Raw genomic sequence first — 26,578 nt, 5'->3', positions numbered from 1 at the left:
ATAATGTCCTTTTAAATTTTCTTCCCTGCAGGTACCTTCAGTAGAACAAGTGCTCAGAAACAGAAGTCCTTACTCTTGATTCCCTGGTATCAAGGAACTCAACAGGCACCATCTTCACTTTTTTTATTCAGTAATTTTTCCCAAGCAGAGGGAGAGTCTACTTCAGTATCCATTTGTCTCAGCTGATCATCATCTCCCTGCTGTTTGTTTCAAATTACAAATGCCCAAGAACAGCAAGGTAGTGAAAAGAGAACTAGATGATGAGGTCATTGAGTCCGTTAAGGACCTGCTCTCCAACGAGGACTCTTCAGATGATGCCTTCAAGAAGAGTGAACTTATGGTTGATGATCAGGAAGAAAAAGATGTAGATGTTGAAGAAGGCTCAGATGTAGAAGATGAAAGACCTGCTTGGAACAGCAAACTGCAGTATATTCTGGCACAAGTTGGATTTTCTGTGGGACTGGGGAATGTGTGGCGATTCCCCTATCTGTGTCAGAAGAATGGTGGAGGTAAGTTTTGTGATACAGCTAGTTGTACCTAGATGATGATGCCGACCTTTCAGATTTCAAAGTTAGCAGAGAGAGCCACAGTCAAACCTATTCCAACATGTCAGGTTTTTTTTTTGTTCTTTTTTTTTTTTTTTTTTTTAGTTTTTGCCAGAGCCTATGAGGAAAAACCCACATTCTCTTTATTTAGAAAGATGCATTTGTTAAAGTAGCAGATTCTTCTAAGATGCCATTTCCTCATTTTAGGGTAGAAAGCTCTTGATAGAACATAGCTACTCTCAAACCAGTGGCTTACCATAACACATAATTGTGGAGGGTTGCATTGTTTAGGACCTGGTTATTGTGCTAAGTGTTCTTAGTATTTTGACAATAAATCAAGGCATTAAAACTACACCCACTTTAAAGACCAAAGCAGCATTTGGTCTTTTAGTATTTAGTGGTATTAAGTTTCATACCTCTACTCTCTAATTATTTTTAGGTCCTGACCATTTGATCATGATTTACTTCTGATAGGAACTTGAAAATACTCTGGGAGAGAAAAAGTTGTGGGTTTTTTCTTTTTTTTTTTTTTAAACTGATGATAAATAATTGAAATCATTACATTAAGGGACTGCATCTGCTTTTGTGATGTTAGACAGTTTACTATTTTTGTAAACAACAAAGTACCTTTCACCTAAAACAATAACATCATGCTGTTTGTTAGTTGACCATCTGTGGTCTTGCACACAGTTTGAAGTATGAGACTGAAGATTTTCCCTCCTCTATGAATGCAGGATTAGTATTTAATCCAAATCTATACCATCCCCAAATATACTACATTGATGAACACTCTACTGTAGCTAACGACTAAGCTAATTCAAAACAAACCTGTGGCTTTTTATGATACACAAAGTGAATGTGTACAGAAAATGAAGAATAACATTCTACTCCTGCTGCTTTTTTAGAAGTTGAGTGATACAACTGATATATTTGAGGAATATAGAAATGAGCCTAGAATATGATACAAGTGTAATTCTTATTTTTTTTTCTCTCAATTCAAGCACTAAAAATTAAGTTTATGTTTTCAAATATTCTATCTTCAGGATAAAGTTAAATTCTTTTATATCTAGTTACTTTTTTTTTTGCCATCATTTAAGTTTCTTTTTTTTGTCTTTTATTCTGGGGAGAAAGTAATTTAATGATTGATTTAAAGTATGGTGGCAAGATGTAACCTCAAGGATAATGTACTACAGCAATTTATTTTGTATTGTTGTGTCCCTTTGAAAGTCTGTGTCTGATGTAGTTAGGAATTTTGCAAGCCTGTTGGATTTTCCTTTGAACTAAAAGAAGAGATCCATTGGTGTGCTCCTTGGGCTGTTGGTTTCATGCTCTCAGGTGCTTTTAAAGTTACTTTGTCAGTGAGTGTAAATTTAATTCTGGTCAAATATAAATGAATTAAGGTAGTTAATAATTTCACATTAAAAAAAACCCAAAAAACAACAAAACACCAAAACCTTAAAACAGTAAAGTAGCCAATCTTCAAGAATTTTGACACTTTATTAATCAAACTTGAAAAAGTAACTATGGTATCACATGAGATTTTAGTTGTGCTTTCTCCTGTGCTGTGATTGCAGTAAATTGGATGTTTAACATAGTCTGTGGAGATACAATGTTTTTTCTGCACATGCTGAGACAAGGGTGTATTTGACTTTTAACAATAATTTTGCACCATTTTAGCAAATGGTAGGCTTCTGAACAACAGAGAAAAGGAATTGATCATTAGAGCTGAAGCTTGCTTGGTTTTTAAGTTAATCATAATGCAAGATGGAGAAGGTGACACAAAATTTGGAAATATGTAAAGCACATTGGTGCCTGTATGTGTGTGCAGATGGATAGATAATTGTCACAAATGCATAGAAGAATAGGGGGAGGGAGTGAAAACTTCAAACACATGGTAAGAAAACCTACACCCATTTTATATGAGGTTCTGTTTTCTGCTACACAGAGTACTTCAAATAAGTATTCTAGGTAAAATTAGAGTGGTTTTATGTAACCCATGTAAATACCTATGTTAGAACTGTTCTGTAATTTTCTGCTGATAAAGCTGTACTATAAATACCTGTTGAAGTCTCTTGCTATAAGGTAAACTTTCTCTGAATTTTTGTTAGAACTGTTTCAGTGAAGTGTACAACTAGCTCTACCTTCAGTTTTGACCTTAATTTTCTTCTCTGTGTTTAAGGAACTTATAACTAGAAAATACTATGTGAGGGAAGGGATGTATATTAAAAAGCAGTAAGCCAATAAATCCAGTTCCAATTTAAACCAAAAAGGAGCAAAAACCATAGTTAGTAATTTCCTTCACAGTTGTCCTACAACACTGTATTCTAAAAACACCAGTAAAAGAAAAGGCAAATCCCAGCTGTGTAGTAATCTTCATTTTTATATATATTTTTTTTAAACTTCTGTGACAAGAACAACAAAATAAACATAGGTAAGACACAGAAAGGTTAGCCCAAATAGATATATGTTGTTCGATAATTTTGTGGAGAAAAAACAGTGTTTCCCACCTTGTTTTCAGTAGAGATATAGTTTGTTTATGGCTGTGGGCTGTGGTATGACACTCCTAACTCAGAGCTCTCTACTACTTCAATGAGACACCTGTGATTCCATCTTTAAAAGTAGGTTGAGTAGCACCACGCTGCAGTGAGACTTTGGATGTCTGCAGATACCTTTGCAGTCTCTGTTTCTGGGTCTGGTCTGTTTCACCAAAACAACTTCCTTCAATTTACTTCTTGTGATTATTTAACACTCCTGTTGCTTTAATTCATGGAAACTCATAAATATTTAGAGTCATATCTGCTATTTTTTATAGTTAACTAAGTTACAGCTAGACAGGGTAGCTCTGCTGACTTTTACACTTGTCTTATTCCCAGAAAAACGTTTGCTGGGAGAGGGGAGAGAAATGGCTGGTATGCAGCTGGGATGTACTTGGATCCACACACGGGATGTAGCTGTAATGCCTAAGTTTTTGAGTGGAAAGAAGAGTCTGGGAGGAGACTGAGAGCAATCTATGGCGCTGGTTTTCTTGACTTTGCAAGGGAGGGCACAAAGGCGTTTTAGACTCTGTGAAATCGGGGCTGTAGATGTTCAGTAAAGTTTTGAGGAACTGACTGTAATCTCTGTCCTCAATACAGGCCCTCCTTACCCCTGGCAGGCAATGCTCAGACCCCATCTGCCACTTAAGGCACCTCTTCCACCCTTTGGAGCTTAACAGATAAAAAAACCTGTTTCATCCTTGACTCTTGAAAAAGGCGATTTGTGCTGGGGCTGAGTATGCTCAATTTCATTTTTGCACTGTAGGATTTGTTTATTCCTTCTTTACTACATGAAGGTGACTGTGTCTTTGTTCAGATTAGTACAGTTCCTATATAGCAATTTCATAACCTCTGTTAGCATAACAGAGGTTCAGAGCTGCCTCAAGTTAAGGTTATGTTTGATAATCTTAAAAATTGCTCAAGTCTACTCAGTCTCACCAAGATGCTCATAAATACTGACAAACTAGATTTATAATTTCCTGCTGCTCATAACTAATCTGAAGGACAGCTTGCACACCTTTCACTATTTTCAAACAAAGGAAATATTTAAAGTTTATTCTGTTTGGTTGTCATTTCCCTTTAGGATTAGCAGAAATATAATGATACTGTTAAATAATTAGAAGATGCAAAAGCAAATTAAATTAGCTATTCTGCTGAAATGGCTGAGTGTTACTTTGAAGAAAAAGCGAGGCGTCTACAAGGTACTACATGCCCAAAGATTTTGAGTTGAATTTTTGTGAGCATTAACTTCTTTTTTTTTTCATTTTTCTTCATTTTTTTAAAGGTAAGTTTTTAAAATTTCTCTGTGATATAAAAAGTCAAAAGAACTACAAAACAACTATAGATAAAAGCTGTGAGCAAAATAGGAAAAATTGTAGCAGATGATAGTGTTATTATGTTTTGAATAGATTGACTGGGTAGAGTCACATTGTAAGTTTTTACAGTTAAGTATTCTGAAGTTTTCACTGAAATACCAACAGATGGGCATTAAAGTTCTGTGGTCTAATGAAAAAGCACAGCAGCTGTGCTTTTTCCTATGCAGTGCTCTGTTAGAAGCTAGCAACAAATGCAAGAGAAATGAGAGCAAAGCGGGCATTCCCTTGTATTCCAGCACTTGAATATGGATTCAGAGGCTTTATTATTAGCTTTGGATCAATAATTTATATACAGTGCCTTGAGTCCACTGATGACTACAGTATAATTTTTAGCTTAGTTATCAGATTCAAAATTTAGTTGTACTTTAGTGTACTGAAAATATCTTGTTTCTGTTTTGCAAGTGTAGTTCTTCATTGAAGCTAATTGGCTAAGGTGATATTCACCCTTTAAGCACAGTTTCGTAAAAAGCCACACCTGAACATACTGTAACTGAAGCTAGTGACAAGAATACTATCCTATCAGGACAGACTATAAACTTAGAGATAAAACATAAAACCATTCATCAGAGCTTTCCTGACAAAAGCAGTTTCCATTTTGTAGTGGTAAATAATTTTACTTACTGAAGTTTAGTATACTGTTAACTTATAGTGTTTTGTTGCTCACTTGTCATAACTTAAAAAAAAATAGCATTTGACATTGAAAATACATTTGTCTTCATCTGAACATCAGCTTCTTTCTTGCATTCTGTTAGTAAGTGTCTAGTAAGCTGTAAGAGCTGGGATCTCTCTTCAAGACAGTAGTAAACGTCACCTTAATTGAATAAGAATTAAATCAGACACCAGACAGTTAAAATCTAGTACAGCAGCAGCTGAAACAAATGTGGAAAGTTAGTACGTTTTTCAGGTTACATCAAGAATTGTTAGAAGAAAATTCTGTCATATCAAGGTGGTAATGGTTATGTTGCCTTGTGTTACTGCTTTTGAAAGTATTTTCCGACTCTTGAATCACTAATGAATCATGCAATTTTACAATTTTTTTGAGCATTTTTAAGAGCTTAAATCAAAACCAATGTCATTATTCCACTTCTGTTGATAATGTTGCCTAATTCAATGGTAATCTCAAGACAGACAATTTACCAGCTCTCCCATTCTGGTACTTGATTAAATAAAAAAAATAAGGAAATTAAAGCAGTGCTGTGCTCTTTAACAATCAGTGCAGTGCTGTTTTAACAATCATGGAATCTTCATGAAATCTCTTATCTTTGTCATTCATTCTAGTGAAGGAAGGATGAAATTTTTAATATAAAGGTCAATGTTTAAGGCCAAAACAGGCAAAAATAAAAGTGACTTCACAATTGCATAATTTTTAAAAGAAGAAAGGAGATCTGGTACACAGAAATACAATATTCACTGAAGTACATAGAATTGCAATATTCAGAAGGCAGCTTAGCTGATTGGTGTAGCAGACAACTGGTTGTAGGATGTTGTTCAAGGCCAATTTATTATTCAGATTCAAATTAGAATGGTCCTTATCCAATACTGTAACTGCAAGGACCCATTTTTTCATGCACAGGGAAATAAGAGACATGATGAGTTGTTTCAATAGTGATTCTTTTTTAGGATGAAGTGAGGATGTCTTAGAACTCTTCAAAGTATGTCTAGCTACATAGGAAGACTTCAGCAAATTTTATGCCCAGAGATGCAGTGGTTTCATGTTGACTATGGGGCACAGAAATCCTTTGCAGCTGTGATACAGTTGTATAATCCAGCCATGTTCAAGCTCTATCATAGTGAAACACACACGCACGATTTTTCATTATGTCTGTTTTGGCAACAGGAACAAGATCAGAAGGAATCTCAGGAGATGTGGATAATCAGAAGAACCAGCACTTCAGGTGCTTTGCAGAAACCTAGCAGTGTAGAGGTGAATTCTGCTGTCTGGCTACCCACTGAATTATAGGGTTGTCATGTCTAATGTAATGTGGATTTAACACCACACTTATTTAACTCATTCAGTAGAATCTAACTGATAAATCTTGCAATTTACGTTGATACTGCACCATAAAGCACCCACATCAGCCCAGTCTTTAAACGTGTGCTTAACTTTGCAGCCTTGTGATTAAGGTTGTGGACTGGGACACTGAAGAGCTGGGTTCAGTTCCTGCTCTAGTACAGTCATCCAGTGGGATACAGGGTAAGTCACTAGGCCCCAATTTTTTTGAGCTGTATAGGTTTGTCTTGCTCAGCTATGCCACATCTGTCTAATTAATAACTAAGGTATCATTTACAGTAGCATGATATAACACCTATGTACTGTTGGCTTTCAGTGAGCAGATTTTTTAAAGATAGCGATGCCAAAGCTTCTCACTTGCCATGTAAATTCTGTCTTGCAGAAATGTTGAGAGTCAGTCAGGGGTATTTAAGGGTTTCTGTGTTGTATGTTTTTAGGACAGATAGTCCCTCTAATTTTTGAATGTGGTTGTTATGGTTGTTCCTCAGTTTTCCTCACATTTATTTATTTCTGTCTCTTAAAAAAAGTAAGTCCTTTACATTCTTTCCACTATGTGCACATAGAAGATGTACTGTGAGAGACAGCAAAGTACTGAATAGGAATGTAGTTGCTACCTCAGTAAAAAAAATGTTTCAGTAGACACTGTCAGACAATATCATTGCATACCATATTATCAAGTCATGAAAATGAAACATAGGAGTTACTTCATTGATAACATAGCCTATAGATGGTGAGGTAAATGAGATTAATATTCTTTTTCTGTTGCACCGGTAGTTTTTCATAGAACCACAGAATGGTTTGGTTTGGAAGGACCTTAAAGTTCATCTAGTTCAAAAGTGCCCTGACGTAGTCAAGAAAACTTCCACTAGATCTGGTTGTTCAGAACCCCATCCAATTGGCCTTGAACAGTTCTAGGGATGGGGAGTTCAAAAGCTACCTGGGCAACCTGTTTCAGTGCCTAATCAACCTTACAGGGAAGAATTTCATGCTAATATCAAATTCAAATCTGCCCTCCTTCATCTAAAGGCCATTCCCCCTTATCCTCTCACTACATGCCCTTATTAAAGGTCTCCAGTTCTGTTGTAGGTCCCATTTAGGTACTGCTGTAAGGTCTCTCCAGAATCTTCCCTTCTCCAGACTGAATAACCCCAACTTTCCCAGGTCAGTTTTTCAGTCCTGTGACCAACTTAATACCTCTGGACTCATTCCAGGAGGTCAACATCTTGTGTTGGGTCTCCCATTTTTCTCAGATTTTATTTCTTCTTTTTTCTCCCTTAGTCTTGAACTCAAGGCTGCAGTTATTCCATGATTAATATCTTTGTAATGTCTTTGTGATGGAACAGGATGTCCAATTAGTGTGTACTTCATGAGGAGCAAAATAGCAAGTGGACCTAACTAAATGGGAATGAATGCTACCAGAGCATCTGAGACCTCCTGCACAGCCCAGGAAAGTTTAACTTTTCTAACATAAACTGTTGAGATAAATTGCCCACTAAGGATATGAAAATGCCAGTGCATTTTGATAGATTCCTAAAAAAGCCCTAGAAAATTGACCCTGGATGAGGGAACTTGAAGAGGGGCTTAGCTGGAGTTGAGGATAAATGCCAAATTGGTTTCTGAACTTCATTCAACTTCTTTTTCATCACAGGATGAGGACATTGATAATACAGGTTAGCAGCTCTGAATCCAAGCTTCTGAGGTCTTCAGATCTTTGCTTTGTAGCTTGCTTCGTAATAGTTTCAAATAGAAATAATAGGTTCAAATAATAGAAATAATAGTTTCAAACAGAAGTTCCAAGGCCTTTGAGTTAGCTGTCCTACACAATGGTCTATATTATAGTGTAAGAGCCACACAAAGTCAGGTGCCACGTTGCTTATTGCTGATGCCTGCATGTTTTGTTACTTCTGGTACTAAATGCTCCACAACACCTAGGAGGAAGTTAGGCTTGGATCTTGTCAGTGCACTTATTGTATGGACATATTTGCTTGCAATCAGACTTCCTGAAATAAATGGGGATGCATCCTTAAGTTAGAATTGTGTATTGTTCCTGGGAATAAGACCTTTAAAAAGAGGAATTGCTCTTTATATATAATTATGTAAAAGTGAAGTTACAGTTGCATTTTCAATTATGACTTGAAGAAGAGATTTGGTGAGTACTGCAGGATACAGATCTACAATACTCCATTTCCCATCCACCTCATGTTTCTGTTTTCTGTCTGGAGCCTTGTAGCAACCGGCTGATACAGTTTTCTTGCTTAGCTGGGTAGCATCATTATGTGCAGTATGAAATCCCCTTTTTGAGCATCTCCATGAGAAATGGAGGAATCAAGAGATATCTTCTGAAATTTCTTATGATTGAAGCTCACTCAGAATGTTTTGTACTGACTGTTTTCTATATTTCCTTTGTATTCAGTCTTGCTGCTTTGTTACAAGTCAAGATGCAAGGTTTTCTAAAAAATGTTGATTCAGCTCCCGATGATTCTGTATTTCTAAAAAGTTTGATTGAATGTCCCAAATTTCAAGCAAATAACTCATTTCAATAATATCTCCTTTGCAGTAAGGCTTGCCTCAGACATGCTACAGTGCTTTATAAATTAGATGCCTTTGGGTTTCTGATATCTTACAAGACTTATGATCAAGGTGCTGCTAAAATTATTCTTGCATTCCTGCATCAAGTTAATTCAAATTTGAAACTATTAGAAATTTTCACATTTGTTTGGTCAGGTTCTGACTCTTCTTCCATTTACTCTGATTTATACTTTGTTCCCCTCATAGGTGCCTATCTTGTGCCATACTTAATCTTGCTACTGATAATAGGAATTCCACTCTTTTTCTTGGAGCTTGCTGTTGGGCAGAGGATCCGTCGTGGGAGTATTGGTGTGTGGAACTATATCAGCCCCAAACTTGGAGGAATTGGATTTGCAAGCTGTGTAGTAAGTGTTTTAACACTGCATTGTTTGCTTTCAGATGTTATAATTTAGACTCCCTGTTTTGCTGCAGGGAAAGATCATTGATTTATAGCTGGACATCAAGGTCAGTTTACAGTGTTTTCAAAGATCTTAGAACTTGAATTGATCCATTAAAACTGTTGGTATATATGTGTCTGTTTAGTCAGTCAACTTGTATCTTGTGATTCTTTTGAAATTAGGAACTGTGGGACAGACTAGTCTTCTGGAGGAAAAATGCCTATAAAAGTACAGGTGTAACATGATCAATATGGAGAAAAGTGAACATTTAGAAAATGTCAGGTACTTTAATGGGACAAGTCATTCCCTTCTTCTTCTGATTTAGTTGAATTAAGCTTCTTGACTGATGTACAGAAATATGCAGAAGTTCAGCAGGGAATTTTTTATTTATTTCATAAATGTAATTTTTTTGTTTGTTTTTTTTTTTTTCCTTTTTACTAGGTATGCTTCTTTGTGGCCCTGTACTACAATGTCATTATTGGATGGAGCCTGTTTTACTTTTCCCAGTCTTTTCAGCATCCTTTACCGTGGGACCAATGTCCTTTAGTTAAAAATGCATCTCATACCTGTAAGTCTATGTTAACATAAGGTTCTTAAAAATCATATGAAGTATATAAAATTTGAGATTTTCAAACAAAAAGGAGAAAAAACTACAATTCAAGAAGATATTTGTGTGCAAAAGTGCTCTATGAAAAAGTGGTTTTCTGTCTTATTGAGATGTCACATTATAATACCTGAACAACACAACAAAAGCTTAATCTAAGACAAATATACCATATTTGGAAAGAAGCATAACTGTAAACAGCATTTTAAAGAGTAATGAAATTAGGAGAATGCTATTTAGTATGTCAGAAAAAAATATATTTTTTCTTTTTTTACTGATGTTAATATCACTTTTTATACTTACTTGGTGAAAAACATAGGTGAAAGAAGAAATTGTTACATTTCAACTAGTAGGATACTTCCTGGCAGAAAGTTGTTGCTTTACTAACAAAGTAGAAAATGGAAAACTTAAATATCAATGAAATGCAAGTGATAAGAGCACTGTTTTCTTTGTACATTAATAGAAATGAGATAATCAGTCCTTTCATTTTTGCTGTAGTGAGATAATCTCTTGTGGACATACTCTATAACAGCATGAAAAGTTCCTTATCCCTTGGGTTTGATTATCTTGTAGCAGTACACATTTTGTATTATTATTGCTATTGAAATGTTAATTATTTATTCTTTTAGTTTCCTTTGAGTTCAGATCCTAAATATTCTTTAATTGTCTTTTGTGGGTTTATTTAGCACTTAAATAAAGTACAACCAGGGGTGTTTGAAAAGTTTTACCTTTTTGTAGTGTCTCTTCCAGAGTTGCTTGCTTCAGTTATACAGAAATAGTACTTAGAAATGTTGACACACAGTCAAACTGACTGTATTCCACAAGATAGTGTCCATCAATCGAGCAGCAGTGGTTGTTTATGTACTATTATGCTTCCTAAATATTAAGATACAGCATGTCAGCCTAACTTGAGCAGAGGACATCTGGATTAAGCATAAAAAAAGAAAACTATTATATTTGAGAATATCTTACCATTTTTAATAGGTTATTTCAGTGAAGATCTGTCATCTATGTTAGGTTTCTTAAAGAGTGTGTTTCCCTCTTTTTTTCATTAATTATCTTGACTCAGGATGTGCTTATGTGTGTGGTTGATTATCAGGCATAAATTGTTTATAAAGATCTTAAGTAAATATTTTTTCTGAAGAAATCTTTCTATTTATGTGTTAGATGTCTAGATACACATAGTTTCTTAAACTGTTTAGTAACATGACTATAACGGAATTACAGTATGATCCAAAGAATCACTTCTGGAATATACATAGTAACTTTCATTAAATATATCTGTGTTGGAAACATTTATTTCCTTTTCTCATCACTTTGATATCATTATGTCATTATTTTATTATTTATGTTGGTAGTTAAGTTCCTGTTTATTTGAGAGTCATATCAAAGCAGACACAATTAACATTTGTTTTTCCATATGACTTCGAAGTTGTTCTCATTGCAGAGAGATCATTTTCATAGTATGTAATTCATAGTATCATATGCAGATAATGTAATTTTGTATGTGATAAATGGAATATATGTCTTCATCTAAGCCTGCCTACTATTTAGGTCTGAAGTGAGAAATAAATTCTGCCTTGGAGTAGGATTAACCATAATGGAAAGGAATACATTATCCCAAAAGGGTGTTTTAAAAGATATGCCCAGAAGCTTTCACCAATCGCAGTCACTTTTTCTTTTAGACAATGTCTTAAGATTGTTTTGTGAGTTTAGTTTCTTAATAAATGATGATGGCACAATTAGAAATATTGAGAAGTGGTGGAACAATGTTATGAAATGTCTTTCCTGACCCCATTCTTTACTTGCTAACATCTCTTTGACAGTTGTGGAGCCAGAGTGTGAAAAAAGTTCTGCAACCACTTATTACTGGTACAGAGAAGCGCTGAATATTTCCAGCTCTCTGTCAGAGAGTGGGGGTTTAAATTGGAAGATGACAATCTGCTTGCTGGCTGCCTGGGTCATGGTATGTTTAGCCATGATCAAAGGCATTCAGTCTTCAGGCAAAGTGAGTATACTGTTTACCTGCAATGACATTGTTTTATTTTGAAGCATTTTAGGATATTTCTGTTCACCAAACCCTGTTTATGGGAAACATAATCTGAAATCTGTAGGAGCAGGTTAAGTGCTTTGACTCACCCCTGCATTCATATAATCTCAAGTAGAGGAATATTAGTAGTAGCCAAGCACTAAAATTCTAGCAATTCTATTGGAAATAGCAGTAACTTTGTGGGAATTGAGGTCTGAAGAAGAATAATTTTACTTCTTGTCAGTGTAGTTGTTGCAATGTAACTGTACCCCATGTGTAGTCACTGTATGACTGCAGTGCATCCACATATGCATGCTTCTGGCATTAACACAACTGCTTTCCAGGATTCTGGATTGTTTATTTTGACTAATGACTTGCTGTCCCTTAGCATCTGAGTACTGTTACCTTGTCTGCTTTCCTTTGCATGAAGCCAGCTGGATTTGCTGGTGAAGGATTTGCTAGATCTGTTGATCTTGGTGGGATTTTCAGAGGAAAAAGAATTTGTCCCAGTAGCAAAATTCTTTACTATTAAAAAGTTTGGCACTGACATGGCAATTTCTGTGACCTCCTTGGGGCATTTCAGTTAAAGAAATAAGTAGCAAGTTTAACTAGCAAATCATTTTGCTAAACTTTACAGAATAAATTTTCTTTTCAGTGATGGGTAATGAAAGATCAGATTTGATTACTATTTTTGTTGTTTTGACAGTAAGCATTGCTTAGTGGTTGAATTCGTATTTTATGTACTTTGTATTGATTCTTGTCCCCTTTCCTTCTGAAGACAAAATTAGTTTCTATTCAGGCTGAAATTCAAGCTGCATAACTTTGCCAAGCCCAAAGTGCTTTTGTAAAGAGAAGCATTTTTTCAACAGTTTAGTTCTGTCTTTGTTTTCATCTCATTAAATTAATACTGAATTTCTCTGGAAGTCCAGTGGCTCTTTATTAGTGATAAATACATCAGGCAGTTGTATTGCTTTTGTACAGTACAGAATTGAATTTATTTTGCAGTCATGTGATTTTGCTTTCTTCTGCAGAGACAAGGGGAATGGGGCGTGTTCTGCATATTTCTTGATTATTATTGATTTAGTCACATATCCAAAGGATACTGTGTAGTGAGTGAATGAACCTATTGAAAAGAAAGTCCATGTTAAATGTCATGTTACCTTCTTGTATTTCAGATCATGTATTTTAGTTCCCTTTTTCCATATGTGGTACTTTTATGCTTTCTGATCAGGGGACTGCTCCTTAATGGGTCAGTGGATGGCATTCGTCACATGTTCACCCCTAAGGTATGTGCTTAATTTCTGTTTGCAGGGTAGTAAAGTTTCAGTGGCAATTTGACCATTTATGAATGCTCTCATTTAAGCTTATTGTTTTCACGGAACATTTGGCTGTATTTCTGTTTGCTTAAATTGCAAAATTTTTGTTTATCTTAGTGGCACAGTACCAAGCCCCAAAGTCCAAAGGCTCTAGGTGTTCCAAGAATCTGTAGAGTTACCTCTCTTAGGTGAGAGTTCCCAGAGACATATGGCCCTACAAAAGTAAACAACTGAGAGTACAATATAGAGGATACAGGAAGTTTGGAGATCTCTAAATTCTGAAAAGAGAAGTTAACCGTTTTCTAATATTGAAATGTTTAGTTCTAGGTTGTCAGTGCCATACTTTGTACTATCTAGGCATACATAATTAACTTGTCCCTTTTGAAAAAGAGCGCTTTTGCCTCATTTTTGGAAAAAAATTAAAGCTATATACAGAGGAGCCCAAAGTACAGGAGACCTGTATTTAATAGTAAAGTAGTGTAGGTACTCACCAACTCAGCATTCCTCATCAGTTTTCTTATGGCATGCCAACATAGCAGCAATTCTAAGCATATATATTTTTACTGCCAATATTTTTGCCAGCAAAGTGGCTTATTCAGCTTTAGATTTTCTAACTACAAAGGTGATAAGGCATGTTATGAATCATTGTTTAGCTTGAAGATCTAAATTCTACCCACACCTATCTCAAGTGCTTGCTACTACATGTGTACTATAGGAACAATATATTTGAATAATCAGAGCCAGACTCAGGAATGTATAAGTCTGGTCTTCATACTGTATTGTAAAATGGGCTTTCCTAAAAGTCCACTTCACAATACAGTTGAGAAGAACAGGACTATTATTTCAAAAGCCAAAGCTGAATAGTAAGATAATCAAAATCAATGCACATAGTGGCTAATGTCAGATGAAAGGCTGTTGTCAGTTGTTTTGATGCCAGGTGTTTTCAGTCTTGAAACCTGTCATCCTAAGAAAATGACCTTTGCCAGCTCTCACGTTGATGCAGTCATGTTCCACTTCACTCACTGTCACTGCTTTAGAGAGTCATGCTTGTGCAGGAACTTGCAGACTGCTCGGGCAAATTTGGGAAACCTGAGGAAGAGAGAAATGTAATGCCTACTAATGAGAGAAAGTCCTAAGTGAAGGTGAAATACAGACCTCTATAAGATATAATTTGGTATCTCTACCACAGTGTTAATACTTTATTTGGCTGGAGAAGTACCACTAGATACTGAGGGCAAATAAATATAAAATCTCCCTTTTATACCAATACCTCTTCAGTATTCACTTCTTCATGAGTTAGACTTACAATTAAGTGTCAGCTGGTGCTTCCTTTACAGTTACATTTACACTTAATTATGCAATTGTTTCAATTGATATCAAAAGAAAAATGGCTCTTAATTTATTCTGACAGTTTCCAGTTCTGTATCAGAATTTAAGTTGTGACTTTAATTTGAAGTTAGGAGACCTGCATGTCACATGTATTATATATGAATATAAATCTTACAAAATATTTCCATTATAATTTTTTGGACTTGAGTGCTAATTTGGACTGTAGTTTCATATGAGACTACCTGAAGAAATTCAGACTCCCCCGCCTGTTACTTCATTCACTCTACTATGCTGATACTTTATTTGGGCATCCAGGCTGTAAAAAGGAGTGTTAAACCAATCTATCATGAAAATTATCCAGGTAGATAGATGTGAGAGGGGAGTGACATGCATCTTTTCAGCCCAATTAGCTGAGCAAATGACCACATTTTGAACACAGGCAATTGCAGCAAATTCCCATGAGCTATGCCAGCACGGGAGAGGACTGGAACACACTGCTGAAGGTGTGAGAGTGCAAGACTAATGTAGAGGGGGAGAATTTCTCTGTTTGGCATGGCTGTTAAAAAAAGCAGAAATTTTAAATAAGAAACTTAATGGAAAACCTAAAGAAAGGTATATGAAAAGACCACTTAAATCAGCTACTGCACCTAAACTGTAGGATAAAATGAAGGTAGAGTACAGAGACTCCAAAATTTTGCATATAATACCTAATAGAAAATCAATCTAGAGTTTATTTTGGAAGTCTGGGCTACATATATCTGAAAACACACTACTTTTGATGATACCAAAGGGTATATTTTAGGAAGTGAGAAGTGTTTTGATATTTCAACCAGTTAGGGATTTGGTACAGTTAAGAATGTTCCTCATGCTCCCTCTGGTGGGAAAGCTGTCACACGACAGTGTGGTATGGAGTTAGAACTACAGGCAATGGCCACTTGTGCATTGTAACTATAATCTAAATTGTAAGTCAGCAATATGCTTATTGTCATAAACACCTTTTCTTTCCCAACTGTATTGTATTTCAGCTTTATATAAATGAATAAAGAATTTTCCTGCTGCCTAGCTGTAATAAACATTGTATCTCCAGGGGAAATGGAAATTTTATTAAAAATGTTGTAACAATAGCATATTTATTTCTCCTCAAGAGTAAGAGAGTCAGTTTAATAATGCTGGCATCTATGCTGATGCTTTTAAATTTTACTTTTATGAATAAACCTAGGGGTTAAAGAAAATAAAAGTAATTTGCATTAATGGAGGCCCTGAATCATCTTGAGCAAATCTGATGTTTAAATTTGACATGTACTTCTTTAGTTCTTTTTTGTGATTCAGTATCTAAAAGAATTTGAGATAGACAGATTATGACCCATAACTTTGTTACAAAGGTTTTTTGTTGAAGAAACAATGCAGTTGATCTCAGTGAGCAATGCTGTTATTTTTTTTTTTTTATGAAAGTCTTAGTTGCCTCTGAAATACATGACCCATTTAACATAGGTTTAAGTTCAAGGTGTCTCACTTAAGAGATTTGACTCATGCACTATAAAGCTTGTGGTGGCGTGTTCATTTCATATATTTTGTTTTGCTTTGCATATTTGCATGTAATAGAATTCCATATAAGCATGTTCACCTATCTTATCTTCACCTTGTTTTTGTTGTTTGAAAAGTAACAACAAAGCAAGGTTAATCATACGTATTGCATTTATTAAGAGATCTAGATATTTAGATCAATCTAAAATACATCTTAAGTCTAAGAGAAGTCAGTACACGTACTGTAAATAAAAGACAGTTAATAGTGTAAAAAAAAATTCTCTTATTTCTCAGCATAACTAGCTGCTATTTCAGTTACATAGTTCCAGTAGTGTCTCATTGTTTGGAACATGTCGTATAGCATGTTTCTCTTTGATGTTTATATAATATAAAATAAATAGAAATTCTGCCCCTTAAGTTTCCCAACTTCAGGGATTGCATTCAGCTTTCATTTTATGATAATGAAAATATGGTTGTAGCGGAGTATTAGCATTGTGTGATGTAGGGTTTATTCTGTTGTTTTTTCATTTAATAGAAATGCATTTTATAGCTGACATATATTATGTCTAATTTCAAACAGCTTGAAATAATGCTGGAGCCCAAAGTCTGGAGAGAAGCTGCTACTCAGGTGTTCTTTGCCTTAGGGCTTGGATTTGGTGGAGTCATTGCCTTTTCAAGCTACAACAAGAGAGACAACAACTGCCATTTTGATGCTGTACTGGTGTCCTTCATCAATTTTTTCACTTCTGTGCTGGCAACTTTGGTGGTGTTTGCAGTTCTGGGCTTCAAAGCCAATATCATAAATGAAAAATGTGTTACACAGTATGAATATCCATTTATTTTTTAAAAATTATTTTTACTGTTTATTTCATCTATGAACTAACACAGACCACTGAATTTGTTTTCTCTGTTCTATTGTGTTTTACAGAAATTCAGAGAAGATTTTAAAACTTTTGAAAATGGGCAATCTCAGCCAAGATATGATCCCACATCATATCAATTTCTCAAGCATTACAGCAGAAGATTACAATTTAGTTTATGACATTATACAAAAAGTTAAAGAAGAACAGTTTGATTCTCTTGGTCTGAAATCTTGTCAAATTGAAGATGAACTTGACAAGGTGAGATTATGTCTTGAATGCAGAGATTATGAATGGATGAATATTTGTAAACCTGAAGTAAGCTGAGAAGTGTACCTGCACAGAGTATCAGTGCAGTGTACCTGTGAGCCATGCACCTAGAAAGACCTGGATGAAAACATGGTTGCATTCCAGCTCGCTTGAGGACTTTTGGGGTCTTATGTCTTAATATAGTCTTCACTGATTCATAATATTTTGTGATTATTATATAATTCTTCTCAGGAGATGATAAGTTTTTTAAGTTCTATTTTTTAGCAGACTTGAGCATGAGGGTTTTCCAAAGACTAAACAGAGGTGTTACCTATTCAGTGCCTCAGACTGCAAGATATGTTAAGTGCTAATTTACAATTATTAGATATAAAAACTAAAAATAAAAAAAAAAATCTACTTATTAGGTAGTTGCTTAATGAGTATCACCTTGTTTTGAAATCTTACAGTAAGCCAAATCTGCTACAGAAATTATAGTTTTCTGAGAGGTTTAGAGAGGCAATTGCAGATTGAAACATTGACTTATATATAGTTACACCAGCATCTGAAGATAACATATAAAATTGGTGACTTAGACTTTTAAGGTTTCTAAACTATGTCCGCTGCTTAAATTTGAAACAAAAGTATAGAAATTAGATCCTTTGTATGCTTACTGGAGAAAATAGAGTGTATTTTGTAGTAGTCCTGTATAGTAGACATCATGCAAAATTTTCAGTGAAAGAGAGAAGGAAGTTCTGGTTGGCCATGAGAGGAAAATTCTTCATTATGAGCACAATCAGCCTTTGGATTAATCTCCAGTGGAGGTGGTAGACTCCACGTCATTGGAAATTTTAAGATTCAGCTGGACAGGTTGCTGGGCCATCTTGTTCAGACTGATTTTTGCCAAGAAAGTTTGGACCAGATGATCTGTGAGACACCGTCAAAAGTAGTAATCTATGATTCTGTGAAATAATTGTGTTAATGCCAGTCAACTTACACCATCTCCTGTTTCAGTAAATAGTATTGACTGGAAGACTAATATATTAGATAGCAGCTTCTCACTCTGCCTTACAAGATGTAATCAATGATACGGTATGAACATGAATTCAGACTTGTCAGACTGTCACACTACTGAAAAAAACAACAAAAAAAATTCATGAATAATGATATAACATTTTTTTTTCTCACTGACAGGCAGTTCAAGGAACTGGTTTAGCTTTTATTGCATTTACAGAAGCAATGACCCACTTCCCTGCCTCTCCCTTCTGGTCAGTTATGTTCTTTCTCATGTTAGTAAACTTGGGACTTGGAAGTATGTTTGGAACCATTGAAGGCATTATCACGCCCATTGTTGATACATTCAAGGTCAGGAAAGAAATTCTTACTGGTGAGTTAGACAAATTTTCTTTTCTCTGTAGAGAAGTAAGTTAAATTACCTTTTTTTCTTTTTTTTTTTTTAAACATGAATGTTTACAGAGCATTTTTCAGAGCAGTAAATCACTTTATTCCAGACTGCACTTCCATGAACAGGCACATTAATATCTGCCAGTAAAATATTTTCTTGAATGTCGCAGTAGTGTAAACACCCTAAAACTTATATTTTAATTTAATTTCTGTTACAAGTTTCTGTATGGTCAGTTTTTCTGGGCTCTTTCGGAATACTTTCCATTCCAGCCTGTGTCACACATTGGAGAAACAAAAGGAACGAGTGAAAATACATTGCAAATTACTACAAATTATTCTTGAGTATGCCAGAAGAAATATTAATTTATGGTGAAATTTTTATTATGATAAAATGAGTACAGTTACTTTCTAGAGAAACATATTTTTCCCTGTTAAATGTTTATAAAGTCTTGAACCAGATGTCTAGTTGTTTTGGTTGGGTTTTTTTTATTACTTAAGTGTCCTAAGTTATTTGAGGTGTATCATGTTAGTGTAGCTTTGACTTGTAGGGATTTTTTGTATATATATACAACTCCAGCACAGGTGTGAAAGTTAGGTTTCCAAAAACCTTCAGGACAGCTGCAAGAGACTTGGTGTGTTATGCACAAATTCAGCTTTCATATCAATGCCTGTAAAAAAATGGGATAGAAAATAAATTTTTAAAACTGGTTCTTTAACATTATCAAACTCTATGAAGAAAATAATGAGAAGTAATAACGTATTTTAAGAGGTAACCCCTGATGCAGCAGAGGACTGCTTTTTCCTCAACTGCTTTCCTTACTTTACAGAAATAATAAGGAATATATGATAGATTAAAAAAATCAAATTCTTAAAAAAGATGAATCAATTGACTCTTCAGAAGTCCTAAGTTGTTGAGCACTTTTTGGCCTGTTTGGTTTCTTTAATTAGGTCTTTAACTTCTTGCTGAACAACCAGTGCAACAATTAAAAATTAGCTGTTCTTTCTAAGTATGTTTGCAACTACCATGATATATAGTCATTACACTGGGGTAAGGAGCATTTTACAGTAATTCCTTGTCACTCTGTTTAGAAAATAAGTAAGATAAAAAAAAAATATTCAAGAACTGCCATTTCTTGTAGCTTTTTAAAGTCGTGTGCATGCATGATTTTGGCTAAATTCAGTTGTACTCGAAAGATTACAACTTGATGTTGTGTTTTGTTAATTACCTGAAAAAAAATGAAGTATCTTGATTATTTTTCATGCAGTTCTGATGGCATGTAAGAAGGATTGTGACTGAAATAGATTTTGTGCTCACAAACAAAAACTTTCAATTTTTACAGAATTGTCAGCACATTTGCAACTCTTTGAGTTCAGGAAAACCAACTCAAATGCTTAAATTTACATTACATTCAACATTGTCTTGCTTCATTCTGAGTGGTGGAAAGTTCAGAAAGTCATTATAGTAATAGCTCCTACAAGGTTCAAGAAAGTGATTAGACTTCTACCACAGTATTTGAAACAGTGTCATTATCTTACTACTAAAATAAGTAATAATTGATTATTTTGGATTCATGAATTGGGTGTACTCTGTAAAGATATTTTATATTTTGACCCAGGTTAATTTCACCTACTTAGGTGCATCCTTAGCCTGAATTCCCAGTGAGAGAAAAAAAAAAGAGAACTTTAACTGTAAGAATCAGTCTTACTGATACTCAGCCTACAACTGATTTCACGATTAATTGCAATTTTACTTACTTAAGCATTAATTCCTGTTACTGACAAATTTAGTTGGAGATAATGATATTGAGATCCGTTATGCAGGATCAGCCTTTCAAGAAATACATTTTGGTTTGTCCCTAAATAAGGGACACAAATGTTGCTTAACATACAAATACATTTAGACTGATCCTAATAGAACTTTATGCCATGAATGATCTTTTAGGGGAAGTCTATGCAGCTTTTGTCTTTTTTAGAATCATAGTCTTTTTAGAATCATAGAAACATTTTCCTATTATTTTCCCCCATATTTTCGCTTGTAAGTTCTTTTGTCTTCTGAATTCCAGAAAGTGAGTTTGTGACCAATTATCATGATTTATGATGTTTTGCCTACTGGTTGATTTTACCCTTGCATTTACATTTAGTTTAGTGAGGAATAGTCCCTTGAGTAATCTCTGCTGCTTAGTCAGGACTGCTGTGATGTGGTGATTAGTAATTCTAATTTCACAGCTTCTCCATTTTGTAGGAAAGAGGTAGGATTACTAATATTCTTGAAATTAAGACCCCCCAAACAGTAAAATATTATTGACTTTTATGAAATAATGCGTTAGTTTCTGTTTGTTCATGGAACTTTGTTGTAGTTATAGCTCATATTTCTGTCCTTTATTCCAGTCATCTGCTGCTTGGTAGCATTTTTTATTGGCCTGATCTTTGTGCAGCGCTCTGGAAATTATTTTGTGACAATGTTTGATGACTACTCAGCTACTCTGCCCCTGCTTATTGTGGTCATTTTGGAGAATATTGCAGTCATCCGAATTTATGGAATAGACAAGTAAGTGAAGGAAATGTATCTCCTTGTCCATATCAACACCATTCTTTACAATAATTTCTATTTTTAAAATTGTATTATATGAACCATTTGCAATATGCACAGAAATATTAGTAATTAGAAAGCACGTCGGTCTGGTCAAGAAACTAGTCTGTTATTAAGAACAAGTTTGGAGCAAGATAGACAACATCAGAACAGTGTACTGAGATCCAAATAATGATTGCAAGAGGTATAAAAAGAGGAGAATGCAGAAAAAGAGACAAAATTAGAGATTTAGAAAGGAGGCTAGATATGAAAGTACAGGGTATTTGTCTCAACAAAGACATCAAAGGAAAGATTTAAAAAATAGCCGTGGTCTAAGCAACAGATGAGGATGAGTATTTCAATGTAGTATTTCAGGCAGCCTGAGAAAGGAAACAAAGCAAACTGTAGTGGCAGTAAAAAGAAAAAAACTCTCAATTTATGAGCTAAATTCATTTTGGGATGTTATAGCAATTATTTTTTTCTTTACATTAGTTGTGAGAGGAGATGATAGCAAGAACAGGGTCAAAGCTCGCTTGGAAGCAGCACAGTTGACAATGAAGAAGAATGACCTGTTGGGGATGGGGTGAAGGGGAATGACAATAAATCTTATTTGTTTTCTTTTTTTGTTGTTGTTTAATTCATTTTATATCCAAAATCAGCAGAATGTGTTCAGTAAGCGAGATCGATATGAGTCATGCCAAAGGAATAGAAGAGTTTGCATAAAAAATTTCTTTTGCCATGCACAGGTCAAAGAGAGTATGTTATACTGACATGTTGAAGTAATTAAAACATCTGTAATTCCTTTACATAAAGGAAAAGTGTGACATAGAATGGGTGGGGTTTCATTTGACTTCTTACTCGTTTGGTCTGAGTAATCAGCCAATCCTTTGTCACAATGAAACAAAACTATAAGAAGAAAATTTAATTTTATGGTTTCCAGACATTGTTTCTGCTCTGTGCAAGTGCTACTTGGTCTACTTGCTCATTAAGGGAGAATTCCAACTTGGATCACATGTAAAATCCTATAATTGATCATTTCTATATAAAAACATCACATAGATTATTTTACACATGCAACTGAAAGATAAAACAGATGACCTGGTTATAGATATAAAACAGATGACTGTATAACAGATGTTATAAGGTTGGTAGTGTACAAGCTCCACTGTGACTGGAGGTAAGCATGCCAAAATTCAGCAGCTTACCTGTGAGGAAGTCGATGTTTAGGCATAGCTAAAATACGGTAATCCTTTGCTTATGACTCACAATGCAGGCAATTCATGTTTTCAGAAGGGGTTCTGACAGGATACAGTGAAAGGTTAACAAACACGTTTCTTATTTGTAATGACCACCTGAGTACTCCCTCTGGAGTATTCCTAGTATTTCTTCTGATGTATGTTTCTCCGGAATATCCTTCAGGAACCTAGAAATTCACTTTGTAAAAGATGTCAGTATCAACAGCCTCAGGTGGCCATTGACTGTGATAGTACCAAGGGTTGCTTCTAGATGAAGTTCCATATAATTGTTGTATTAGACATGAAGTCTTTGATCAGATAGTAGAAAACCAAAGTATAGCATCCAAAGGGTGCTATAGAAAAGAGACAATGTGTGAAGCTCTGTAGCCAAGAAGTAAAATCTTCCATGCTGGAAGCAGTGTTAAAAGGAGCTTGACCTGAAGGAGACTTGTAGAAGAGGGATAAGTAGGATGGAGACAATGGAAGGCTTTAAAGTAAAGATAACGCATTCATGTTCAACTGGAAGAAGAACTGGAGATCTTAGAAAGAGAAGGCTATTTATAGAGGGCACAATCCATTTGTAAATTCAGCTTCCTTTAAATGATGTGTTTTGTTTCAGTTTAAACAAATAATAGAATGCCTCAAGCTGTGCAGTTATTATTTTTTTCTGAGGATTTACATGACAGAAGCTTCGCATGTGTAACTGCTTGGAAAACATCCTTCTATAAAAGCTTTTTTTGAGATGCGTATTTCAAAATGGAGCGGGATCATAAGGGAGTTAAAACAATCATTGCTTGTGCACACTCCAAAATAATTATTTCTAAAAGCATTCTCTGTTTCTGCTGGCTCTGGAACCATGTACTCCATCACGAGTACAAAAATAGGAGTTTTGTTCTTGTCTTAACTTATAATTTTGAGACGAAAGGAGGCAGTTTTATAGTTGGCAAAGTTTTATTTCAGCAGCCTATGATGCAAACCATAGCTTATGCATAAATTTGTTTTTTTTAGACTGCAGCCCATGTGTGGGTTCAAAATTAATATTGCACAATCTGTAAGATGTGCTGGTAAACAAGCCAGTAGACAATACAAGTGAATGTAAAAAAGAATCTTACAAAAGAAAAGTAAGTTTCAATATCTTCCAGCACAGTCCAACAAGCAGCTTACTAAGTCAGTGCACTGTGCAGGGATTCCTTTTGTTCATCTGGTCTAAGCTACTAGTATAAGCTCTATTTTTCAACCCATCACATAATTTAAACTACAGCTATTTCTATATATGCGTTTTTTTCTAGTGTGTTGGTTCCCTCAGGTTAGGTGCTATGTGTCAATTACAGCACTCAAAATCTCAGTGTCTACACTAACAATAACATTTTAATCCCTTCACAGATTTATGGAGGACCTGAAGGATATGCTGGGGTTTTCTCCAAGCCAGTATTATTACTACATGTGGAAGTATGTTTCACCATTTGTATTGTTATGTTTGCTGGTAGCTAGCATTGTCCAAATGGGATTAAGTCCTCCTGGTTACAATGCTTGGATTGAAGATATGGTATGTATATAGTACATATGTGTATATGTAGGTTTTGTATGCATATATGATACCATCATCATCGTAGTGATCCTTTCTGAAGCATTTGAGAAACACATGAACAGACAAAAGAAAATAAATTTAGAACTTCCAAATCAGTATAAATAATACCATGGTTGCTTTTATCTCAAGTAACTGATGTAAAACCAACAATTTTTAAATTTTAGAGTAGTTCTGCTTTAAAATACAACTGATTGACACAAACTCTGAGTGACTTTTATTTTGTGATGTATGTTGAAGAAACTCTTAATGATGGGGAGGTTGTTCACATTCATTAAGTCTTATTTTACTGCAGAAAACAGCTGATAACTGCATAAATCATTTCAGATATCACATCAGATTTTTTATGTGAAATTAAATATTGAGATTTAGCCATGTCATAATTTTTTCCCTTTGGGAACACCTATCACAATGTAGGTAGCAGCTGTGTTAAAACCTATCTCTGAAAAGAACTTGTTCAGGGTGAGATAGCAAGACAGTTCTGATCTTTGACCTCAAAAAGAGATTCAGTCAAAGTAACCCTAAAGACTTTGGCTAGTTGTTGGCTCACGAGCCTCAGCTATTTCTACAGGCTTCTTATGCAAAACGGAGAGAGAGAAAATGGCAGAGAAATTAATCTAATAAAACTTACCCAAATTAGCGGGGGGGGGGGACGTGGGAAGTCACAGCCAAGACAGGCAAAGGATAAACACAAGAGGTTGGCTTTACTATAGGTAGATAGTATGCCTGCCTCTATCCAGACAACTACATGATTCTCAGAAGAATGCTCGTTACATTTGATTCTTGCCCTCAAAAATTAGAAGGAGAAATACCTTAGAATACCAAACATTCCATTCCTTTCCACATACAAAATTAGGCAAGCTGAGCTTGTTGGCCATTGGATGCAGAGGAGGTGTGGGGTCAGTGCCCCCAGCATTAGAGTTTACCTGAAGTTTATGCAAAGTGCAGTAACTGAGATGGTTCCTGTCTAGACCAGCTGTTATCCTACAGAACAAGGCCTAATTTTTCAGGCATACTTAGAGATACCACTGCACACTTGTCTGTTCCGGACACCCTTTAAAGGATCAGGGAACACTTACAGAGAAAGGTAAGAGAACGCCTAAAGTGAAAATCTTGATCTGTGTGTGCTGAAGTGCTCTCAGAAACTGTTTTTTTTGTGTTTTAGTCCTGTTCACTGGCTGAAAGGTAGCAATCCTACATGTCTATAACTCTTCAAATTTGAGATCTGTAGTGGTGCCCACACTGTGAGTGCAGTGGAGTATGTGTTTGAAAACCGCAGACCTGAGTGAGAACTGCAGGTTTTTGTTATTTTTCTGGTAAAGATGTGTATTAATAGTTTTCCTATTGTGTTTCTCAGGCTATGGAAGAGTTCCACAGCTATCCAACATGGGGAATGATTGTCTGTTTATCTTTGATGGTGTTGGCCATACTGCCAGTCCCAATAGTATTCATGGTACGCCGCTGCAACCTTATTGATGACAGTTCTGGCAGTTTGGCATCTGTATCCTACAAAAGAGGTCGGATAATAAAGGAACCTGTTAACCTGGAGGGAGATAATACAAGTCTGATTCATGGGAAGAGCCCAAGTGAAGTGCCGTCTCCAAATTTTGGCAAAAACATCTATCGAAAACAGACTGGATCACCGACTCTGGACACGGCTCCAAATGGACGTTATGGCATTGGCTACCTGATGGCAGATATGCCTGACATGCCAGAGTCTGATCTGTAACCACAGGAGGAAAAAGTGCTGTTTGTTTCTTCTCTCACTGATCACGGCCCTGCTAGGAGAAGTGGTCAGCATCACTTACTAGGGTGCGATCTCAGGTGCTCCATAGTGACAGTCTTTAAAATGTCATGACTCTATGTACTGGTTGAGACAACTTCCTTTGGATAAATTCTCTGAGTTTTTATTTGTACTGAAGGAAATATTCAAAATCAATGGCAGCCTACACCTGCCAGCATAGCCAAGAATTTGATTTTTTAATTAACTTCTAAGTTTAAAGCTTTCTTTTTCTGAAGCCCAGGTCTCGCTCAAATGATAAAATATTTCTGGGGTTATATCATTGAAAATAATTGTTTTTCCTGCTGAATTTCAGGTTAACTCCCAAATATTAATGGTGAGCTCAGTAGTAGTTCACCAAACCTGTGTTTGTGTAAACACCTGTATACAACTTATGTAGATATGCTGTACTTATTTTATTAGCACTGATAATTAATTAGGCTATTAGCTGAGTAAAAAACAAACCTGCAAACTATTTTCTTATGTAATAGCTGTATAAAGCAATAGTATTAGAAAATCAAGGAGTAGACTTATAGGAAGGTGATCAAAGATTCCCTGTTCATTGGGGACTGCATAAACTGTGGCTGTATATTTTGTGTAAAATATTTGCTTTTTCAGTGTGAAAACAATGTTAGAGTGAGTCACTCCAAGAATCTTAAGGATTG

At 35.3% G+C, this 26,578-nt stretch overlaps 1 protein-coding gene across 1 annotated transcript; it reads left to right on the top strand.

The window, feature by feature from the left end:
• The first annotated feature begins 220 nt into the window (after window positions 1–220).
• SLC6A15 (solute carrier family 6 member 15) lies at window positions 221–25,862 on the top strand. Its single transcript, XM_062491240.1, has 11 exons — window positions 221–509; window positions 9,242–9,399; window positions 9,874–10,000; window positions 11,863–12,044; window positions 13,241–13,351; window positions 16,815–17,056; window positions 17,163–17,355; window positions 18,535–18,727; window positions 21,133–21,292; window positions 23,932–24,094; window positions 25,491–25,862. Exons 1-11 carry the CDS (start codon window positions 221–223, stop codon window positions 25,860–25,862), a joined length of 2,190 nt encoding a protein of 729 aa, XP_062347224.1.
• The last annotated feature ends 716 nt before the right edge of the window (window positions 25,863–26,578 follow it).

Source organism: Cinclus cinclus, chromosome 4 (assembly GCF_963662255.1).
Source record: "Cinclus cinclus chromosome 4, bCinCin1.1, whole genome shotgun sequence".
Lineage (NCBI taxonomy): Eukaryota > Metazoa > Chordata > Aves > Passeriformes > Cinclidae > Cinclus > Cinclus cinclus.
Note: the sequence above shows the minus strand (reverse complement) of the source record. Positions and strands in the feature narration are given on the sequence as shown.

Bases quoted from the DNA above. Each gene is read 5' to 3' on its own strand.
- SLC6A15 (XM_062491240.1), top strand. From the start codon at position 221: ATGCCCAAGAACAGCAAGGTAGTGAAAAGAGAACTAGATGATGAGGTC. The intron at 17,356-18,534 runs GTGAGATTATGT...TCTCACTGACAG, and splicing joins TTGAAGATGAACTTGACAAG to GCAGTTCAAGGAACTGGTTT. The intron at 24,095-25,490 runs GTATGTATATAG...TGTGTTTCTCAG, and splicing joins ATGCTTGGATTGAAGATATG to GCTATGGAAGAGTTCCACAG.